General features: G+C 38.1%; 3 protein-coding genes across 4 annotated transcripts; 1 reads left to right on the forward strand and 2 right to left on the reverse strand.

The window, feature by feature from the left end:
- Positions 1-114: 114 nt before the first annotated feature.
- LOC100679508 (nibrin) lies at positions 115-2,842 on the reverse strand. The gene is made up of 8 exons (XM_003427172.5): positions 2,470-2,842; positions 2,262-2,395; positions 2,033-2,190; positions 1,794-1,953; positions 1,454-1,709; positions 1,252-1,383; positions 413-1,173; positions 115-323 (listed from the first exon to the last, which is right to left on the reverse strand). Exons 1-8 carry the CDS (start codon positions 2,492-2,494, stop codon positions 255-257), a joined length of 1,695 nt encoding a protein of 564 aa, XP_003427220.1. The 5' UTR covers positions 2,495-2,842; the 3' UTR covers positions 115-254.
- Positions 2,843-8,664: 5,822 nt separating this feature from the next.
- Positions 8,665-10,604, reverse strand: LOC100122106 (aurora kinase C-like). Its single transcript, XM_016988429.2, has 4 exons — positions 9,885-10,604; positions 9,658-9,792; positions 9,192-9,579; positions 8,665-9,102 (listed from the first exon to the last, which is right to left on the reverse strand). The coding sequence occupies exons 1-4, from the start codon at positions 10,415-10,417 to the stop codon at positions 8,998-9,000; spliced, it is 1,161 nt and encodes a 386-aa protein (XP_016843918.1). The 5' UTR covers positions 10,418-10,604; the 3' UTR covers positions 8,665-8,997.
- Positions 10,605-12,543: 1,939 nt separating this feature from the next.
- On the forward strand, positions 12,544-23,320 carry LOC100679964. Of its 2 annotated transcripts, none has more exons than XM_003427211.5 (7): positions 12,544-13,000; positions 19,724-19,784; positions 19,883-19,954; positions 20,493-20,632; positions 22,429-22,580; positions 22,726-22,887; positions 23,148-23,320. In XM_003427211.5, exons 1-6 carry the CDS (start codon positions 12,931-12,933, stop codon positions 22,792-22,794), a joined length of 564 nt encoding a protein of 187 aa, XP_003427259.1. In that variant the 5' UTR covers positions 12,544-12,930; the 3' UTR covers positions 22,795-22,887; positions 23,148-23,320. The 2 variants fall into 2 exon arrangements, with proteins under 2 accessions (XP_003427259.1, XP_016843919.1); XM_016988430.2 differs by having other exon boundaries at positions 12,567-13,012.
- Positions 23,321-23,939: the final 619 nt, after the last annotated feature.

The raw sequence follows: 23,939 nt of genomic DNA on the forward strand, positions 1-23,939 counted from the left end.
CTGGTTTTCTGAACAAGTTCTTTTTTTTTTCGTTGATTGAAATACTTGGCTCGACTAGACAAGAATTTGTAGCTTTCTAAGCACATCTTAGGTTACAATATCATAACAAATGCATTGTACGGGTACAACAGTTTCTCGTTTTATTGAATTTTGTTATAAAAGTATAAAGGTACTTTGCGTTTTTAAATTATTTACATTAACACAGTAAACAGAACTGAGAACGAACAAATAAATATTATGATAAAAACTTAAATTCAAGCATTAGGCCTCCATACAGTCATGTCTGAAAGTGCTATCCTGGTAACTGGAATGTTCGTGTAGATCTGAAATATTGATAAAAAATTAGACAGTTTTAAATGACATTTTTTTTGTTTAATTCTGAAGACAATTTTTATTGCTTTGCATTGCAGACCTTTTTGAAGAGTTTGTTATTCGTCTTAGCGTCATGTTTTACTTCATTTCTCTCTTGTGATATAATTTCCTTCTTAATTTTTTCCTTTGGCACTTCTATGTCCATCTCGTCTAAATCAAAGTCCAAAGTTTTCTTTTCACTTTTCTTAAATCCTAATTTACTAAATTTATTTTCCTTCCTATCATCATCATCTTCTTTTCTTTTTATTGCTTTCTTCTGTTTTTCTAATACTGCAAAATTATCATCATTGATCACGTCTAAAGTTGGTTTTGCTTTTACAATTTCTAAATTACGCGAACATTTCTCGCCCACAGTCTTCTTATCTCTAAACTTGGGATCGTTTGAGAGATTATCTTCGATTTCCATTGTACATATTTCAGAAGATGCAAGTTTTGAGAGCTTCTTGTTAACATTTTTTTCTTTTAATTCCTCTAGCTTTGGCTTGTTATGATTTCTACTATTCGTTGTTCTGTCATTTTCATTATCAGAAAAATTCTCCAGCATAAAATCTTCAGTTTCAGGAATCAATACTTGTCTAGAAGCTGTACTTTGTCCTGCACCATCTTTGCCTGGATTTGACATCAAGACATCTTGGGTATCTAATGCGAGTACTTCAGAAGTGTCTTTGAAACTTTTTCTTATCATAAGTTGCTTAAAATTAAACTTAGGGTTGCAGTACTGACTTAGTGAGACATAAACAATAGCTAAAGGAATCTCTGTTTCAGCTATCATTCTAAGTTTCTTCTTTTGCATTTTATCATCTGAAATATCATAAAAAAAAAACTGTTATAAAAACTCGACAACTTTTAGATAGATGATATGGAAATTGGATAACTTACAGAGCATTGCATCAAATGCAGCTAATTCATCTGATGCGCTCTCGGTTGTTATTTGCATTATAATAGTATCATCAGTAAAAAGATCCTCTTGAATACTTTTAGTATTTATCTTGAATAACTCAATTTTACCTCCTGCAAAAGAAAAGATTTTTCAAAATATAGAGACAAATGATTAATAAAAAAGTAATTTTATCATCCTCACCTGCATCCTTTATCATTTTTTTGTACTCCTTATACGTTTTTTCAGAAAAGAATACAAACGTTTTTCCTTGAAAAAGGGTTTTGCGCATAGGATTTGGCTTCAGCGATACTCGTTGGGTATTAATACCTTTATCTTGCAGTGGAAGAGTAAACGAGTCAGGATTTGGTAGATTTTCATCTGCATTTATAGCATTTAAAACTGATGTCCAATAATTTATATCGACAATCGGTATTCCAGCTATTAATGCTGAAATTATCTAATTTGCAAGTTAAAATTCATTAGTTACATAATCAAGAATAACCATAGACAATAACAACGAATAATCAGATCCGAAACAAACCTTGCTTGTGGAAGATGCAGTCGTTGCAGTCAAATGTGTGCAATTGTCATCATAACAATCAATGACAATTCCACCAATGCTGTCCATAATATTTTTAAGTTTCTTTTTATGGTCTGCGTTCAAGCGTGAAATCACTGACACAAAGCGAATGTACTCAGTGCTAAAATAGAGCAGAATTTTTACTAACACTTGTACTAATTTTCAAAAGAAACAACGGCTAATAAAGAAACGAGACTCACATAAAAATGTGTTGTTGCAAACCAAATTTTACCCTGTCATTAGGTTCTAGTTCTAAACCAGTAGCCGGAACTTTCATTTGAACATTGTTTCGAATGATAAAAGTGCCGTACTTGGAATTGGCATCTTTGACAACGCACGTGGACGATACTTCGGATGTCTGAAATAGATTTATAGCACAGCAAATCAATATCGATTCTGTGTGCCTCAAAATTTTGCAGAAATATTTACCCTTGTTTGTTCTTTGAGCGTTGTAGTCAAAATTGCATGAGCACGGCTTATGGAAGAGTCATTCTCCAGGACGATGTCAGCTTGTTTTCTTCCGACATTGTACGTCTTGCCTGGCTTCAGGTACCTGATTTTACCTGGAATGCATATTGCAAAATCCAAATATATGTATATAATCTCTACAATGTTTATAACCATGCAGTATATTTACCATTTTGATCTCTTAACAACCACATGTTGCTGTGAACACTGTCGACGCGAACACTTACGTGCAATAATAATCAATGCGATTGCCGCAAGCTCTGCTTATCTAACTTATTATAGAAATTACTAAAAAATTGACGAACATGTCAAAACAATCAAAGATCGAACAACTGTCAAATTCTCGAGCAGAGTTTCGAAGGATTTCAGCTGAACTATGTGAGCGACTTTTCGCGTAAGTATACGAATTTTCTCTTCAGCTTAGCTGTGCGACATACTCGTTATTTATTGTCCTTTTTATCGAGAAACGCACCGGTTAGTCCTACAGCACAGCTGCAACACGGCGCACGGGCGCAGCCATATCTGTTTTCGGATATATATATATAGGTATAGACTTTCGGCAGTACTCGCTCTTTGATCCTGTTCAGCTGTTCCCTTTTCGCCTCTAATTAGCCAATCCTGAACTGCAAATCTGGAGGGATACCAGAAGATGATAAAGCGGATCTCCTATTGGTTGTGATTTGTGAGCATCCGTTAGGATTTCATCTGTTTTTGACTCATAAATTATAGGTATAATTTTCATTGTTATGATTTATTTGAGTATTTACAATAATTGCGTTAAAAATATAGGATAATTAAGCGTCGAAAAATTAAAACTTATATTATTACCGTACAGGTTTTAAAGGTATGTACATACATATATTTTTCTGAAGAAATCGGTTATTTTTATGGTGTAACGACATGAAGTGGAGTACAACAGGGCTTAAATACCTATAATTGTAAGTTGAAATTTTTTATTTTGACGAGTGCGATAAGCGGTCAATTACGCACGTTGGCGGATAGCATAATAATATAATTATTTTTTATACCACTCTAACCTCAAAATCACAACTTCAATATGAATTTTCGGCTCTCCTGATATAAAAAATATCCTATGTAACTTGTACATAAAGACTGCATTTTCAAAACGAGAGTTTACAGCACGAGCCGAAGGCGAGTTACTTTAACGGCGTGCAACGACAGCCCTATAAGAGAAAGGGAAAGTTTTGAGAAAAATCGGTTTTTACATTTTAGCTCTTTACTTGAGAACCGCTTGACGAAATCGTTTGAAATTTTAGCAGCAGATACCTTTTTTAAGGTAAACCATCAAATAAAATTTGGAAGCATTTGACTACATTTTTTTAGAGATATAAGGAATAAAAAAATTTCATTCTCTTTTAAATGCATTTTAGCTGACGATGATTAAAAATCAAAAAATATGGCCATAAAAAATAGTCGAGGAAATAAAAAAAAACTGTTTTTCCCAAATGCAGAATCCAAAAATAGATATGCATGTCAAATTTTACTGATATTGACGAAGGAGTTCCAAAAATATTACGGTATACATACACACACACACATCCATACGGACATTTTCTAAAAACACTTGATTTTGAACTTCTAACACACCAAAAAGTATTCTCTAGAAGTTTTGACGAAACTCAAAATTTTACTATTACAAAGCTTCCTCTAGGAGGAAGCAAAATTAAAAAATTGTATTTCCTACAAAAATCTTTAAAATGTTAAAATTTTAACAAATTTTCAACGATTTAATTTTGCCATTTTGTTAGTTTTGCCTTAATAATATTTGTTTTTATTTTCGCTTCGTATAATCCAGTAAAATTAGCTTTGAAATCGTCATGCGATAGAAATGGTTGCATTTTGGTTATTAGGTAAATCGAGGTCGAAAAAGACGATTCTGATATTTTTTGCAGCTTCCTAGCTCAACGGGTTCTACGCGAAAACAGTGTGCAAAAATTAATTTTGCTTATATCTCGAAAACGGCTTAACGCACAGTAACCTGCACCAGTCGAAAGAGCGTTCAATTTTGCATTGGAATCGATTTTTACTCGATTTTGATGAGTGCAAAGTTCCGAGATAATAAATAAAAAAGAAATTACCTAAATCTAGTAGGAGGGGGAGGCTCATTTTACTGGACTATTAGGGGCCGACGATAATAAATTATCGGATTCGTCTAAATATTCAAGGCCGGGAAAGGTATGGGGGAGGTATGGGATATATATATATATATATATATATATATATATGCACACTTTGTGCATCCGACGCTTTCGGTGCACACTGCGCACCGCATCCAGATGTCGCAGTTGAAGCTTGTCGGCGTTACCGAGCGCATCTCTAGTTTTGCAGTTCGATCAGTTTTCAGTGCGATCTAATATGTCCAAGAAATTTGAGCAATGGACAGGACAAGTTGCGCAAAACGAAGAGAACGAGATCAAAGATACTCCGCTACACTCGATTATTCGAAACTTCGAGGGGGACGTAAGTGCTGTGGAAAATCTGCTGAAAGCCGATGGTTCCGTAATCAACGCAAGCAACGCCGACGGCCAGACACCGCTTCATATGGCTATCCAATATGAGACGTGCCCTCCTGAAATGATCCTTATACTTCTGCAGTGCGGCGCTGACGTCAAGGCTAAGACGCCAAAGGACGGCAACACCGCGCTGCACTGGCTCGCATTAGGGAGCATTCAAAATAACGGACGGAAGTGTTACAGACTCGGAAGAATGTTGCTCGCATATGGCAGCGATTCCAACGCCAGAAACTTGGAGGGATGCACGCCCCTCCACTACGCAGTCCTAAGCGAAATGATCAATCAGCCGCTTACCGGTCTACTTCTACACAATGGCGGAGGCGATCCGTGCATCAGGAACTCCAAAGGCGACACACCATTGCACGTGTATTTACGAACTCAATCGAAATTCGGTTACATAGAATGGTTCCTCAACAAATTTCCGGACGTCAACGTCGTCAACGCCAACGGCGAAAGCCCGCTTCACGTGGCCGTTCGTAACGGACGCTGCGGTTTGTTAACGATCGTACGCATACTTAAACGCGGAGAGGACATCGGTTTGAAAGACACGACGGGTGAGAACGCCTACCAAGCCTACCTCCGTGCTGTGAAAGAAAATCGTCGCTCGGCCAATCACATGCTGGAGATGGTGCTCCGAGGCAACGAGTACTCGAACTCGTCGTTACACGTAGCCTGTCTATTAAACGACGTTGACTCGGTTCGCCGGCTGTTGACGTTCGGCGCCGACGTCAACAGCGATAAAACTTTCGGCTATCCGCCGATATACTACGCTTTTATCGCGACGAAGTACGGCGAGAACGTTAGCGAGAAGCGCTCGATGATCTTCAGGCTGCTGCTCGATTTCGGTGCTGACATATACCATTGGGTCGAATCCAGTCGTATCGGCGCCTTTGACAGCCACATTTCACGGCTGTTCTATAATGTCCTGGGAGGGATACCGAAGTATTGGCAGTTTATTTATTACATCTATCAGGTCCATCGGTCGGACGATTGTCCGTTGAAAATTTTGTTCGAACGCATGGCCAAGCTCTTGACGCTTCAGAGTAGTCTGATCGAGAGAGGCGTCAACCTGCAGCTCCTGAGCCAACAAGACAGTCAACATCTGGAAGCGCTTCACATTTTAGCGGGCAAAGAAGTTTACAACGAGGATTGGTTTTCTCGGTGCACCGAGGAGACGCGAGCGATGAGCCGGACAGAGTTGGGCGAGAGTGGCGTGTCATTTTTGGACTTGCTGATCGCCAGCGCAAAGCAGACGAAGATGTACGCGAAGAACAAGAAACTGGTCGAAGCGTTCCATGCTAAGAAGGCGATGTTTCCGATGTACCTTGGCATGTTGGACGCGAAGCTCGCCAGGGATCTCGAGCGTAAGAAGCTCTTGGATGATGCGACTGCTGTATTGAGCGACATTTTGAAGTTCACTGATCCAAGTGATATATTTTATGAGAAGACTTTATCTTACATCAGCAACGAAGATTTGGTACGTATGACTGGCGGATAATACTACCTGGATGCGTTGAAATGTTTATGCGAGAAGTTGATTTTGAAAAATCTTAAGCTGGGGAGACCACTTCACCGATTCAGTCACGATTACAGTGAGATCGCTGCGTTATGTGCAGGATTGTGTTTTTGCTTACAAGGTTATTTATAGTCGCATTAATTGCGATGACCTGGCTGGCAAGTTCGCGGCAAGATCGCTAAACTACTCATTACGTCGTTTTCGCGACTTGCAGGAGGACGGCTGCAAGTCGAACACGGGTTTCTTCAGTGCTGTCAATCGTCTAAAACGTCAGTGAAATACGCTTCCACAACTAGTTCGCGATAAGCCGTCTTTACAAGCTTTTAAATCGTCCGTCCGTCCGAGCACTCTCTTTGGCATTTTAACGATGTCAATTGGCAGTGCATTGCGTTGTAGTGTACACTAAGAAAAAAAATTATTAAATCAATTTCATTGAAAATAATGCAATGGATTCAATTAAATAAAAATTTAATACAACATGCGTAATATCCCAAAAATTGTTCAATTCAATTAAATATTTCGTTAGAAAAAATAGCCTTTGCAATTAAATGCTTAATTCGAACAATGGAAGATCAAAATTCATACTTTGTATGTGAAATTTGCGAATTGCGAGCGTAAGGGCGTGTGTACGCGTATGGGTATTAGGTGCGATAAATATATCTGTTGGGTTAGATAGATGTGCGATAAGAATTTAAATAGTAGCGATAATATGGTTTCGAGTTTTTTTATTTGTATTTCAATTAAATATTTTTTTATACCAATCAAATATATGTATTGGTTCGAAGTATATATCGTTAATCTAATTAAATAATAGTTTCTACTGATTTATATTTTATTGCCTATTGAGAGATAAGAAAATATAACATTTACGCACTAGCAACGTTTATTCAAATGATAAGTTAAATCAATGAAATATTACATGTATGTAACTATTAATCGAGTTCCAAAAATTATTCATCTTATTTTTTGATGGATGTCATATTTAATTGAACAAACTATATAAAATATTAGTTAAAGAGAGCTGTTGTATTGGAACAATTGAATATTTAGTTACTGTCATTATTGAGTGTTCAGAAATAATTAAATATTTGTTTGAAGTAAAAATATATTTATTAAAATCCAAGTTATATTTCACTTGATCATTTAAATAATGTTATTTTTACATATTTGAATCAATTAAATATTATATCAGAATATACTGATACTGTCATTTAATTGGTTCAATTAAAATTTCATTGATCGCACAACATTTTTTTCTCAGTGTAGGCGTCAATTATTGCATATTTTATCATTTCTAATCTCTTTGTAGCGCTTTAGTTTTACGGTTTTATTGTAAAGGGCGTTTTAGCCCGTGTAATTTCAAATAAATAAATACATAAATAAATAAATACATTGTTCTAAGGTAAAGTTAATTCCTGTATTCCTCCATCATTGAATGTTCCCTACTGAAAAATATCGCACGATTAGTCGTCTTTGCAAAGAGTGACTCAATTTTGCCTCTAATTCGAGTGATTTTTCCCTCTTTAGAGTCATTTTTCACTCTTTCAGATTTAGAGAGTTAATATTTTTTTCTCGCAAATAATAATAAACTCTTTATTCCCGCAAAATGCGGGAAATAAACTCCTTATTTCCGCAAAGTACGGGAAATAAATTCTTTATTCACACAAAATTTTGGAAATTTTTTAAAAAATTTGAAATATAGAAAAAATGTTAAAAAGTAGAAAAATTATAAAAAAGTTTGAATATTTAAAAAATTGTATTAATTTATTCGATTTAGCTGTTGTAGGTCCCACTTTCAAGAATTAAAGTGGCTACATAGTTCAGTCGTGAATAAAGAACTCTATGCAACACGAGAGGAAAGTCGATTATTCCCTCGGGCAGTAAACTCTCACCCGCGGGAGTAATCAACGACTTTACCCCCTTGTTGCATAATGCACTATTATTCTCGTGAATTCACTTTATTCCTGAAAAATGCGGGAATAAGTTAAATTTTCGGGAATAAAGTTCTTTGTCCCTGCTAAATCCGAAAACATTTCGAAAAAAATTAAAAAATTTGGAAATGTTAAAAAGTTGAAAAATTATGAATAAATATGAAAATTTTTGAATAATCATTAATGACGAATATTTTAAATAAATAACTGCCTCGGTCCCTGCCGCGGCATATTTTAAATGCTTAGTTTCTTATTGACAGTAAGACTTTATCCTTTGTTGCATAATGTACATATGTACATTCATACATTCATGCTTTCACATTAAACTGATGTGGTATACACTGATAATTCGAGCCCACGAAAACATGTACTATGGACAAAAGTTTTTTTGTATATAATGGTGAATTATTTATTTGAAATAAAAATACATTTCATCGTGTAAAACATCATGATAGTTAAATTATAATTAAATGCGAGTTCCAACAATTAATATTTTCGTTTGTTTTTTTCCTATTTGTTGATTGCATATATATTAGTTAATATATATGTATATACCGCATATTATACGCTTCGTAAAATTTTTTATCACTCGATCTGAGTATGGTAAATCATACAACGATGAATACTTTGAATACGATCAGAATTCAACATCATCTAATGAAAAGAAAATATAATAGTGCACGAATCATCGTTATGTTCTCCAATTTAACTTGTTCTTAAAAGCTGTCCTCTGCTGGTTCCGTCGTACGATTTTCAACAATCCAAGGGTGATTCAAAACATCATCCAAAGGCAGCCTATCTTCTGGTTCCACAACGAGTAACTGCAAAAGAAAAAAAATGCCTTTCATTATAACATCATTCACGTTCTCACTTCTCAGATTTCAAGGTTTATTTTCCACCAAATACATACCTTAGAAATAAGATCCTTCGCTCCACTGCTCAAATGGTTCGGAAATTCGTATCTGGCCTTCTTGATTTTGCAGCAACTCTCGTGAAAGGTATCCGCCAAAAACGGCGGCTGGCCAACAATCAGTTCATAGGCCAAAACACCAAGTCCCCACAAGTCGACGCTGTGATCGTAAGCTTGACCTTTCACCATTTCTGGAGACAAGTAATCGAGAGTACCGCACAGGGTGTCTCTTCGAGAAGGTGCATGAACCGACCAGCCAAAGTCCGCCATCTTCAGTTCGCCGTTTACTCCGAGAAGCAGATTCTCGGGTTTTATGTCCCGATGGATGACTTTTCTTGCGTGACAGTACTTTAAGGCATCGGCTAGTTGTGAAATGTACGTGGCAGCTCTGAAACATCGAATAATAGCGGTTAATAACTCAGTGTAAATTTTTTGCCATACGACTTAAATTTTGCCTATAGCTTACTTTGCCTCGTCGAAACGACGGTTCGGCTGATTGTCCAGTTCTCTGAATAGTTGGCCGTTTGGCGCGTACTCCAAAATCAAGTAGACCCTCGTATCGTCGTGGAAGTATCCGTACATCCTCAAAATGTTTGGGTGTCTGAAATCGAAGTAAACGTAGTTTTAGCCATTGTTCATCATTGCATTTCAAACTTTTGGTAAAATAAAGTAAAAAAAAATATCAAGCATTACCTCAAATGAGTTTGTATTTCGACTTCTCTGCGCACTTGATGCGCGATGTTGGCCTTGACGATTTGATCTTTGTACATTACCTTCATCGCGACGATGAACTTCGATCTCTTCTCTCTCACCAAGTAAACGTTGCCGTAATTGCCCTTTCCCAAAGGCCGACCGATATTGAAGTCACTTATGACCCATCGCTTCTTCTTCTTCTTGTCTGCGGACTTGGTTTCTTGAGGTTTGACGATTTCTTTCTTTTCTTGGCTTGTTCCAGCTGGCTTCTTCACAGGAGTCGCGTTTCTAGACTTTGGCACTGCTGACACTTTAGGCGGTGGCATGAGTTCGCTTGATGTCCTGGCACTGTTCGATTTATTAATCGGTCTGGAGTTGTATTGCTTTTTGATAGGTGTAGTCGAGTAAGTGCTGACGGGTTTACTCCGATTTTCTTTAGGCTTTTGTGTTTGGATTTCCGACAGTACAGGTTTGGCATGGCTGGTTTTTGGATGACTGTGGCTTGTCGGTAAGCTGTTTTCTTTGCCTGTCATAATGGAGCTTGGTTTTGCGCTTGATCTGAAAGATTTCAATCACTGTGACGTCGCACGGCCTCGTTGGGTCTGGAAATCGGTAGCGCAATATGCTCGGGCGAGATACGTACACTATGAGAATGAAAATGCAACAGGACTGAGAACTGACTCGTAAGGTGTCTCGAGGTACACTGACTAGATTTTCTCTCTCCAAGTACAGCTGTTCTATAAAGTTTCTCCACCTACTCCGTAGCGTCGCAATAAGTCCTGGGGAGTGGTGGGAAGGCTGTAGAGGTGGAAAATCGGTCCGCCCCAATAAATCCTGATCTGATCGGTATACTACAGTGTGCAATACATATGTATTGTTGACCTGGATTCTAGCGTCGATCGGTCCGCGTCTAGGAATTTTCCAGACCCTTATTAACGCTCGGTTCGAGTCTCAGTTTATTGCCGATTTATGACTTCTTGCTCCGTTGGAACTGTTCATTGACGGATGTAGCATTTTGAGAGACGAGATATAGGGAGAGAGGGTAGGTCCTGCATTGCAGGGATTTAAAGTTATTCCATGTCGTTGCGTTTTTGAATTCGTGGCTCGACGTGTTGCGAGTGTACCGGGTGTCCACCACCAAACCGCCCATAGGGGAAGTGTAGGTAGAAACAATTTACCCGGGGAAAATCACAGTGAAAAAATTTGGAGACCTTCTTCGGATTTTACAGCCCATAATGAGGGGAAGATAATCCGCGGAGGAAGGGTCGAGGATGAGGCTGCCGGTCAAGGGGCAATAATAAACTTGCTATCCATACAAAACATAGTTTACTAAATTTCTGTATAAACAACGAAATCAAAAATTGTCAAACAAAATTTTAATAACTGAAAAATGCTGATGTAAAGCAAATTTGAATGACAAAAATCGGATAAGATTTACTCAATGCTTTCACAGTACTAAAATAGGCCAAAGAAGCTCTCCAAATTTTTTCACTATGATTTTTTCCGAGTAAATTTTTTCTACATACACTTCCCCTATGGACGGTTTGGTGGTGGATTCCCGGTATAATATTGTCAGATGCGTGCAAAGGAATTTGTCTCTCGTTCCTTTGCCGATTTCTCTGCAGATGCTACAGAGTTCGAACTGCGCGTGTTACGGCATATTTTGGCTTTACTGAAAGCATATTCTGGTAGGTAATAGTCGACTTTCTTAGTGGACTTTTTGAATTTTTGAAAGATATTTGATGTTGAAGAAGTTACAATAACGCAAGGAAGTTATCAGAACGTCGTCAACGGTACGACAATAACGGAACATCAACACGTAATAACTTTATCAAATTTGAATGTTTTAAAAATTCAAATAAATTTGTAAATAAACTAGCCGAATTATAGACACCGCCGGTAAATTTATATACTCTGAAGTAAACTCTAAATATTCAAATTTATCGCCAAGAGGAATTTTAATCCAACGCGTTGCAAATTGTTCGAAGCTACGGGAGACATCGTTCTCAGTATCGGTCATATCGTCAGTTCCAATAGCTACTTCTATAAACCTTGTATACCTGGATAACTATAGACTAGGAATGTCGCCTAGACGAAAACTACAAGCCGACACACCTACAGAGGGTATATAGGTGGGGCAGAAAGGATCATAGAACATCAATATAGAAGTGAGGACAAAATGAAATTTCCCGCTCAAACCGTTGAAAATCAAGCCAGCTTATACCAAAGCGAGAGAGAGAGAGAAAGCTTGCAAGCTCTATTAGCCAAAGCGTTTTGAATGTTTCAAGCTCCGCACCGTCTCGGCTCAATAGTCTGGCCCCTATACGAGAAATTGAATGAGCCCCCCTATACACACACGCGCGCACGATAAGAAAAGCATACTATAGCAGCGGTGCATAGAAAATATAAGCTCGCAAGCTCTCCCCCGGCTAGAGATTTCGCGCTGAGAGAGCCAAGTGTGACACGTCGCCGCGGCAAAGTGAATATTTGAAAAGCTCATTAAAAAGCATCCACGCGCGGTTCAAGTTCTTCCGCTGCTGTACACACACACACACACACGTACAACCACGAAAGCTCGCGACGAAGCCAGTCGCCGCCGTCAGACGTCGCTGCGCGCGCGCGCGCGCAAAAAGCTCTCCCTTCGCTATGTCGAAGCTTTATCGCCTCGAGCGGCGACGCGACGGCGGCGACTAGTCAGTACGTGCGCCGCGACGACGCCGAGAGGATATTACGTGCCTAGCTGCTGGACTTTTCGGGATAAAGCACGAAAGCTCCGGATGAGTGAGCTTTTGATTTTTTCGCGGTAGCTTTTTCTTATACACGCGTTGTTTATTCATACAGTTCGATAATTTTTTTTTTCGCGAAGTGCCAAGAGCACATCGTTAAACTTTTATTTCCACGAGGGGACGCAAGGAGAGAGCGCGCGCGGCAAAAGCTCGCGGATTGCAAAAGTAGCGCAATGTTCGCCTAACTCCGCGGAATAATAGAAGAGGAAGAAAGTTTGAAAAGCAAGAGGAACGAAACGGCCAATTTGGGCTTGGACAACATGTCTGGAAAGTTTGCGGAGAGGAACTTAACGGCTCTATCGAGGATCGTCGGAGTCTTCGCCGCAGTCGGTTAGTCTCTTTGTACGTGCATTTATTTTTCGTTAGTGTCTCCTATATATTCACTCTCTCTCCCTCTCCGGACACAGTATAGTGGATCTACGCGGGAGAGAAATAAACCGAGTTAGTGGGGCTATAAAAATCTGAATATTGCATGGAAATTTTTTGCGCTTAGATCCCGTGACGAAGTGCCACGGAAATAGTAAAAAGGGAAAAGTTTTTCACGATAAAAAAATCGAGGGACAAAAGGTTAATAAAAAATACACAAAAAGTTTGCGACCACACACACACACACGGTGTATGTAAGAGTGCATAAAGCGAGGACATGGATTACACATCGCGGGTGCTGTTTATCGATGGGGTACTGTGCATGCAAGCATTGGGTGCTGTTATTCTAGTCACGATGCGACGTATATTTCATGCCCTATTGGAGCTTCGGATTACCATCAGCGTCCTATGCGCCGCTGCTGCAGTATAAGCGCGAAAGAATCTGTACTCGCCCTGTATACCATGTGCATATGAAGCTTCACTTAGAAATCCGACTATCACACGGTTTCTTTGTTACAACGCTTGATTATTCAGTTATTTATTGCACGTTTATTTTATGCATATTTTAAAATCGATAATACATCGTTTTAATTGCTGCACAGTTGCACGATGTTTTGCGTCTCGATAAAATTGAGGGAATGGTAATTATTGGCTAATTTTTTAATTAAAAACGTTGCACGTCGATGATTATCACGTTGTAGCGTGGAGGAGAAGAATGTGAGATATTCGTGCGTTCTGTGTGGCCCCGGGGCATAATAAGATATTCGATTTTTTTTAATCGGGAAAATTTGCAAAAATCGCAAGAATTATTTTATTTTAATTTTAAAATAACCTTAATACTAAATATATGCACATTACATTAACGTAGGAATTCAAGGTGTTCCAGTATAATTAGCGGTTACTTCACGAAATATATATTTCGACCAGAATACATAGCAGGATGAGACCAGCTAATGAATGCCACTTGTTCACGTTCCGCTTGGTGTCTATTTTGTGTTTATGCTGTATGCAAAATTTTAGGTACATTATTCCACGATTAAATTAGAGAATATTATAATATACTTCGAAAACAGACACAGTCCAATTGTCTAACAAATCAAAACTTAGTTGACATACACCTATACAGATTCAAATTTTCCTTTAAAAATCTCAAAATTACTCTCCTGAAATAACTCAGTAGCACATCGAGCTGCAGCAGCAGCTTGCATACAAAGCGAATAGGAGCTTCATTCGCGTCTCTCGAGACGCATTACCCCTAATGCAAACTTTCGTTTCATGCATACGTAAGCTAATTTTTTCTAGCACTACTTTTCATATTAATGCAGCGGCAAAACAAACAGTCCATATAGAAATTTAGCGACTTTCTCGTCGGCGTATATGCAGTGGAAACTCATTTAAAAGTGAGATGCGCGTACTCGCGGTTCCGCGGGGAGTATGTATACGCAGTTCTCGAAAACAAGGCAAATATCGGCGTGATTCAGCAAATGACGCGTATAGCTTCCTTTTCTTTCGTGTTGACGCAGTGTAGAGGCTGGAGGGAGCGTAGAAAGGGACGAGCGAGTTGTTATTGAGGAGATGCTATTAGGAAAATAATAAGAAAGGGGGGAATGATGCGTTATATATGTATTGGCGTACGTTGAGCATTGATTTTTCGGGGTGTAATGGAGTGTGGGCAGATAGTGTATTTTCGATGTGTACGAGTATACGATAATTTAAAATTGTTCGTGTGATGTATATAGATTCAAAAAATAATATGACCTCCAAGTTATGCAACATGTGTTATAGTGTGAGAGATTTTTTTTTTATTTTTCGAGAACATGATCATGACATGCAATAAACGTGTGCCTTAAAACTGTTCTTTTATTCTTCTTTAAGCCTGTGAGGTCTTGATTGCTGTCGATAAAATTCCCAAATTCATATACGTATCTGACCAATGAGAAGAGCGCCAGGCATTTCGTGCTTCTATTTCATAACTATAAATTTTTTTAGTTTTTATCGGTAACCCACTTAATGGCCAGTTCTTGGATTGGAATCTAAGAACTAGGCAGTTTTCTTTGCCATTTCTTAGGCAGACTGTAACGCTTTTTCTCCAATTTAATGGGCAGTTCTTGGATCCAATCTGCTTACCTTGTTCTTAAGTACAAACTGCCCATTATAGTTGGTAGAATAACACAGCTGGGTAACACGTGTTTATCACAGTTTGAGGTTAGAATTGGAAAATGGTATCTAGCAGGCTTGGATTCGAGTTTTTAGTTTAAAGGAAAGTATAGAATAATTTTTTGCATCAGAAAAAATTCTGTCTGACTGGAGACTTGAACCCACACCCTGCACGACGCCAAATAAGTACGTCAGTGAGCCTTAGCCGACTGAGCCACGCAGACGTTGTTCCATTCAAGCCCTACGAGCTTCACCATATGTTTGAATTATTCAAATTATTCAGCTTATGCCTAAATATTAATAATTTTGTATTTTACATCCGAAAAATTAATTGATTTATTGATATTTTCATGAAATGTAATTCTCAGCCATGAAAAATTCCCAAAACATCGCTATTTTTAGGAAATTTAAAATGTCAAGTTTTTTTGACATTTTACTTAGCCAGTTTCTGCCTTTACGGCCATTTTAAGTGGGTGATTTTCTACCAGGGAAACTTGAGGATGTTAAAATTTGGTACAACTTCGTATTTCATACATTTCTTTTTCATATATACAATTGCATCACACAATTTCCTAGTTGTAATGATAGTGACGCTGTGGTGGTGAGAGGGGGTGAAAATTAAAAAAAAAATTGTAATGGAGAAAATTATGAATTGATTTATTATGAAAGGTGAAATTTTCGCAATATTTCAATTCAACATTTTTATTTTATATACTTTTCCATTTTAAAATCTCAGTTTAAAAATTTTGCATTTAAAAACTTCACCTTTTCTATTTTTTTTTTCAAAACTTTTACCCCCACTCGTTATTAAGTTCCGCGTTAAAATGATGAGTGAAGTAGAGAAATGCCTATGCGCCATCTACATTTCGTCGCATGAAACTATTATTCCCACTACCTTCGGTTCGATTACAACGACCTCACTATCTGTAATTTATCGCATCTGTGGCTTGCAATATTTCTCGCAATATTTTCACGTATGAGCCGTTTTCAAAAAAGTATAATACACGCACACAAGCATAAAATAAAAAAATGCGCTGCACGTCGCACTACTAAATAATTACTAAATCGCAGAGACCGCATTGACATTTTCCGCGCACATTTTCAAGCATTCAAGTGTGCTCTAGCGCCTCCAGCTCGCTCTTCTATAATAATTACAACGATGAGAAAAAGTAATTATAAGAGTGGAAAGTTTCACTTCGAAAAATTATCATAATACATCACCCGTGGCAAAAAAATCGGTCGCATCGAGTACAGCCTTGAAACTTATTTACGAAGAAAATATTCCCGGTATATATGTTTCAAAGCCAATACGATTTGGGTTTGTTCGATTTTTAGAATAAAAAGAATAAAGAAAATGAAAATTTCACGCTGAAAAATGACCCGCGACGGAGCTTCACTGATCCAGAAAGATAGTTTGTCGGCACACGCGTTTCCGCGGCTCGCCGGGAAATTCGGTGAATTTATACGACGCAGTCGAAAAAGTCAGGGCTTAAATCGCATTTCCTCTCTCCTTCGCGCTGCAGAGATATTTCTCATAGTCGTACATATATATACCTATATATACTTGCTCTCACAAGACTCGATTCGACGCGACGAATTGGATAATACACAGGTCCCGGTTTCCATCGTCGTAGATATTTTCACTTGTGATTGGAAAATTATGAAGAATTTCTTTTTTTTTTGCTCGGAAAATGAAAATGAAATTACGAAAGTTTATTTTCAATTATGCGCTAGTTTCTATACGAAACTCGAATACTGAATTGTATAATATACGTTAAAATAAACCTATAGCGCATATAATGCGCAAAAGTCATTACGCGCTTTACTCCCACTAAGGCATTAATTAAGGCTTAAACACTTTACGGCTAGAGCAAAGATGGTCTCTCGTATATAATATCAGCGCGACTTTATAGCGCATCGATTCCCATATAATGTTCTTCATCACCGCGGCCCTTTAAACTTCGCGAAGAACACTCGAGCGTATAAAAATTTTAAAAACAAACATTCGGCGCATATACGAATTCAGACATGACATTAACTTCCATACAAGCGAGCAACGAGGACATAACAATCACGAGCTGCTCGACAGTCTCACGGCTGAAAACAAAGGGACTCGCGACAGCCGGGCGGATAAGCAGCGAGAAAAAGCGCGAAAAGAGCTGCGGACCGTTGAATACACGGTCGATATTACAACAGAGCACAGAGAGTCGAGAGATCGGCGAGGGACGAGGAGCTTTCATGCAGCGCATAGCCGCAGGAGGAATAAGCTGCGGCCAAAGAAACTGCTATGTCTATGATAATAATAATAATGATAATAATGATGACGCGGGGGATGATGATAATAATGCTCGGCCGAGGCTTTATTGGGCCCGGCGTCAAGCCCCTCGAGTGCACTGCAAATAAAAGAGAGCCCACTACTGCCGATCTATATGTGTGTGTGTGTGTGTGTGTAGGGGGGGGGGGGGATTAAAAAGACGCAAGTCTCAAGAGATTACCTCACTTTTCGACGCGGCGGCTCTTTTTTTACTTTTGCTTTTTTCTTCGTTCTCTCTCTCCCTCTCTCTCTCTCTGCAAACTTGTGTCCCGCTGCTTTTCGGCTTATTGACTTTTCTTTGCGCGCGAGGAAGTCGACTTTTCTCGAGCAGCAGAGCTCGCTCATTATATTTTCTCGCGTTCGACTTTGTGGGTGCGCATATAACGATCATCGGAAATAAATAAGCGAGATATATAGATGTGGCTTTATAACGCTGCTGTGATGGGGAAGGAAATAAAATTGAACGCGTTTGTAGGACGATCAATCATTTATTTCGATTGGAATGAATTATCGTTTATGTATATTTATCATAAATAAATGTTTTATGCGTTTCAATTTATTGCTCGCAGCATTTTTATCATCGTAAAATCTCCAAACGAAGTTTCATTCATCCTATTTTTCGAAGCTTTTTTTAAAAAATTCAACATTCGAAAAACCTCGAGGCTCCTCTATACTCGCCTAAAAGATTCAAGCCGTGCGTTCATGCGCGAGAAGCATTCGGCAGCGTGTTTTATCCGCGCAACGCGCGCCAACTTAGAGCCTCGTAGATACGTTACGTCCAGGCGAATTGGCGCATAGATAGAGAGACACAGCAGTGCAGTGCAGTTCGTGCGCTTCATGAAACAGTAATACATCTACCCCCTATATATACACACACACACACGTGCGCGCAACATTACACCTCTGCCAGACTAGACGTCGTCGTCTTTCTCTCGGCTGCTTTTGTCTGTTTTTAAAAATATATACACACGTACACCCTTGAAGCATATCTCTCAGAGAGATGAACATCCGACGTGTACTTTTTCAGCTGTGTGTGTATTGCAGGAGACTACAATTCATTATGTATAGGCATGTACGAATACGTACACACAGCTTCGACGAAAGAATGCGTGTAAGTAGTAAGAGCAGCTGAATAGTCAGATGCCTTTTCGTAGCTCGACGTGCATACGTGCGTATGTATGAATATTTCAATTGTCTAATGGCATACTCAGATGAAACTCGACTTACGGGAGAAAATATCGCTGGTAGTAGGAATTACTACTGCGATTACACGTCCTGATGGTTTTCCAGAATTTGCATAAAGCTTCACGAGCTGGAATCTTTTGGTACATAGTGTGGCTCTCGTTGTCGCGGCGACGACGAGCGACAAATCTAATTGTCGCCGGGAAAACTCGGAAAACTTCATTTCCACTCTCGGCTGATGCGAAGCCTTGAAAGGACAGATATTTCTCTTCGGCGATGTCGTATAGAAGATATTCGCTTTTTTCCCCTGTGTATTACATACATTTTTATTGCTTCATAAAAGTCACTTGTTTTTTTTTTAATATATTGATATTATGTGCCGAGTTGTGCATCCGAAATCGCGGCGCTTTTTTAATCAAAAAAATTTTTTAATCGAAAATATTGCTGAAGCTTGCAAAAGTGTATAATACGAAGTGAAATCTGGGGGGAAATAAGGATGCTCGTGAATTATTTTTCGATGGACTTCCGCAGGTTGATTATATAGCGAACGATTTGCCTCGAAGCGTCGATCACTTATTGAAATGACCTTCAATTTTCCGTGTATGGCTGCCGCAAACGAGAAATTGTGTGGCAAATGAACCGAATTGAATTTAACATATTAATTGATTGATGTCAACATACAATTTTTTATTTATACTGATGTTTCAATACTGTTCCGAGATTTATTAACAAGTTTAAATCATTTGATACATTTTGTTATATAAAAAAATGTAAAACCTTACCATAAAGTATATATATATATATATATATATATATATATATATATATATATATATATATATATATATATATATATATAAGTCCATATTCCAGTAAAGCATAAACATAAAAGAGTAGAATAACACAGGACGAATGAAGGGCTAATGAGTGTAAAGATAGACGCAAAGCCACCTCACCATATCAGATATCAGACATAAAAGCAAAATGTATGTTACAAACTGAAATAATAAAATAGTAACCAATTCTTGTTCCAGTGACCTGCGGAGTTGGCGTAGACATGGCGTTTCACGGCCACGTTCTCGGCTATTACGTTTTGTAAGAAAACAATTTGTTCTGTAATTATAATACTCATCGAATTTTCACGTAAATTCACAGACAACTAAAATTTCTCACCACAAATCCTTTCTTTTCAGAGTATTATCGGCCATCACCCTATTCCTGGAAATCGAGTGGGTCATCGATAAGTTCGTCCAAGTTTGCATCCGGTGAGTTATCGTACACGAAATTCTTATCAGCATAATCAAAATAAAATCACGGGTCCGATTTTCCCTAAGCCTCGGGGGCACCTTCCCCGCCAATCTTCAAAAGTATCTTATCTATACCCTCCCACAACAATATATATCCACACCCCAAAACTCCCGTTTTCTCGATTATAACGCAGAAACGCGATAGAGTAGTAGGCGTGAAGCGAATGCTGAAGTGCTGAAATCGATTAACGCGAATTCACAATTACATCGGAAGCTACTCTCTCGCCGCTCGAGAAAATCTAGTTAACACCTCGATCACGCTTCCTTTCATCATTATGTCCCAGGCATTGCATCGGCAGGACAGTCGCGGCATTGCTTTCCTTTCTGAGAAACCGTTAGCGTATAGCTGACTTTAAAGTCTTGAAGGTGATGTGCCATGATGAGGAATGATCGAAATGTATTTTGCAGTTGTGTTATGTTGTGAGAGATACATTTTCCAATAGGATAGTGTGAGAGAGCTTCAACGAGCGTAAAAATGTTCTCGTGTCTTTGGCAGGAACGAGGAGAGCTTCGGAGTCCGCTGCTGGTCGGTGACACTTGCTGCGACGAGTGGCTGGCGCAGAGGCTTGTTTTATCTGCCGGTCGCCTGTCTCCTGGCCTGGAAACCGCACCAACTCTGGCTCGCCTTTTTTGACGGTACACGATATTCTTTATAGCGGCGAGGAGATAACGCCTGCACTTTTTCCCCCCTGTATTTATGTTGTTGTTTTTTTTTTTGAAAATATAAGTTTTGCTTTTTGAATGTTCGACCTATTTTCCCTTTTTTATTTCATCCGGATATCTGGTAGGAAATTGACCCTATTTCTGGTCGAAATTTTTTAAAATAAAGTACTATCCGAAATTCGTTTCAGAGTATTTCCAGTAATTTGAGCAGAAATTTTGCCCAGAAATAGAACCAATTTTCTATCAAGGGATATCTTTACAGGACTGTTGAAAGTGTAGGATTGACGAGGCGAGTGTTGCTCGTGGATAAAGTTTAAAATAAAATTGGATTATCTCATTAATCTTGTGTATAGATGGGACACTCTGATCATAATGAGGGCTATATTAGCCTACTATATTTATGACGTGTATAGCTTACTATGTACATGCAATCATAGTGGCAAAGTAATTAACTCGAAACTAATAATTGGCTATTATTGATTGTTCGCAGTATACAAGGGAACTATACCAAAAGTTAAACTACGCGTATGAAATAATTGTGTATGCAAACACTAATTGAAATTCAAATTATTACACGTGAGCGAAATTATAAGGCTAAATTGAACATTGGCTTGATAATTTATGCATGAGTCACTTTATAAAATATATTCAGGGCATGGCTGTGTGCCGTGTAAAGTATTACGACTGTTTTTATTGGTCATTACGCGAATTAAGAGTAATTGTTATTAGTATAATTATAAAGTTCTATTTGGCCCTTATCCAACATTGGGTGCTTCAGAAAGTTTTAAATTTTCTCAGTTTTCTCTTTTTTTACAATTTATTATCAATATTCTATAGAATAGTGAACAACATACATAACATACGCAAATTAACACATCAATTGCTTCACATCTAAATGTACACATCGTTACATTCAAAGCTTAAAAAGCCCGGATCCGAGTGTTTTTCCCCAGTCCATACTTCTTCGCTATAATCATAGAATTGTGTTTCAAAACTGCGATCCTTCGTATTTTTTCTTCCTCTGAGTCGTTGTTCCAAGGATTTGCGTCACCAAATGCTGCGCCTACAGCGAGCGCAGTGGTTCGTTGTGATTTTTTCTGGCCAAATCGTAAGCTCTGATCAACGGAGTGTTCGCCTTTCTTACCAAAGCTCCTTTCCTCAAAAGCAACAGGGATATCTCCAGACAGTCTTTCTCGACGGCCAAAAACAGAGGAGTCTTTTGCCTTCTTCCGGATGATCTCGGGTTAACGTCAGCCCCGTGATCGAGCAGTAACTCGACCATTTTTGGGGATTTGTTGCTCACGGCTATGTGAAGAGGCGTCAGGTTACTCGTCGTAAGCGAGTTTGGGTCAGCCCCTGTTCAGGTTTAGACAGTTGATGAGATAAGAGACGGTTACGTCGTTGCCAGAATGTTTTGGGGCTTGGCGCGATTTTTTATTGGAGCGGCTGGATGGTAGATACTCCGTGTACTTCTTCATCCTTTGATGTAGAATTTACTTCACTATACAGCTTTGCTTTGGTTTGTTGGTTATGAAGCAGTCGATTACAATCATCAAGGCAGAGAGTACTTCACATCGTACTGGAAGTTCGATGTTGACAGTTGATCAACGTCTGACTGTGATAGGAAGTTTACATCGTTGCATAAATTATTTTAAAGTCGTTTCTGGCTTCGAATAGTTGATTGGAATTTTTATTGAAAAGTAGCTTATTGTATAGAATTCTAATAGAAAAAAAGAGACAGAAATTTTAATATTTTTGTTTGATTCCAGCTGGACTATTGGTAATTTTATCGGCGATACACGCAGCGATAAGTGCTCTAGATTATCGTTCGACCTGTGAATGTCAACAGGCCTCGCATTCAATGGGAGAAAGTCTTTTACACACAAATCCAGACTGCTACAATCACTTTGAAGAAGTCCTGGTATTTACGAATAATTATATCATAGTTATTTTAAACTTTTTTTTAATTTTGCAAAAATGTTGATTTCACTATTGTTTAAATCGAAGAAATAGATAACCTTCTTATGCTTTGATTGTGATGATAATAATTGAATGCCCTGCCGCAGGTGACGGAAGTGTTGGACGACTGTGTCTCGAGTCGACCAGGTTTCGGCGGAAGTGACGGGGAATTATGACGAGAGCGACAGCCCTCTTGGGCTAGTGAAACTGACGAAGATAGCGAACCGGAGCCGCAGCAGACTTGTCAAATATCAACGGTTTCCTAAAAGGTTGTGTCACTTGTTTCTCTTCGTGAAAGTTAGATCGTTCATGCCTTAGTTTTAAAAAATTAATTTTATCAGCTAAAAAGCTCGTATGAGGCTATTTTTTCGTATATTGCCTAAAATATCACAACTTTCTAGGACGGGTAGTCCTCTGAAAACCGCGCAAAGGGGTCCTAACGTCTTAATTACTAAAACTAGTCAACTTTGTTTTTGATTCGATTATCCTTCGAAGAAACATATTTTTCATAATGAATCCTTTTTTTCAGAGAGGATCAATAATTACACCAACTTCGACATTGGGTTTTGTGCCTATCATTGGTGTTGCTGATCAAATACGTGCCAAGTTTTAGTGTTACTTATTCGCCAATCATAAATTTTAATTACAACAAGGGATTGTAAATTCTACAACTTCAATTATAAATTTCCATATGGTACTTAACCCTTTGAAACGTCTTAAACATATTTTAACTAGATGATCACATGCAAAACTTATAATTTGTTTTTGGATAGGCCATAAAATAGTACGAATGGAGACTACAGCTATAGATTTATGTGTTCGATAACTTTTATTAAATACATTTCAAATTTTATATTATGAAAATAGATTTAAAAACGCATTACGTTAATTTTTTTGACAGATAAAATACTATTGTTCGCGTAATAAAGATTTTTATATGAGAGAGGATGCTAATATAGAATAATAGTGTTGTTTGCAATATAAAATTTAAAATAGAGATGAAAACATTTTTACGATGAAAAGAAAGTTATATGTAAGAAAAATATGTATAATACATAGCTATACATATATACTATTTCCAATATTATATTATAGTGTATATCAATGAAGAGAAGTTGTTCATAATGTAATTTTGTAAATAAATTGATATCTGTGACAACATTAATTTGTTTATCTTTAATATTCCTGAAGTGATTTGAGAGTCGCACGTCGAAAATCAGAAAAAGTAGCGAATTTATTGCAACTGTAATAGATTGGGCATCACCTTGGATTTTCTGGTCAGTGACGCACCGTGGATGCTTACAAAAAGGAGACAAACCGA

Source organism: Nasonia vitripennis, chromosome 4 (genome assembly GCF_009193385.2).
Source record: "Nasonia vitripennis strain AsymCx chromosome 4, Nvit_psr_1.1, whole genome shotgun sequence".
Classification (NCBI taxonomy): Eukaryota; Metazoa; Arthropoda; class Insecta; order Hymenoptera; family Pteromalidae; genus Nasonia; species Nasonia vitripennis.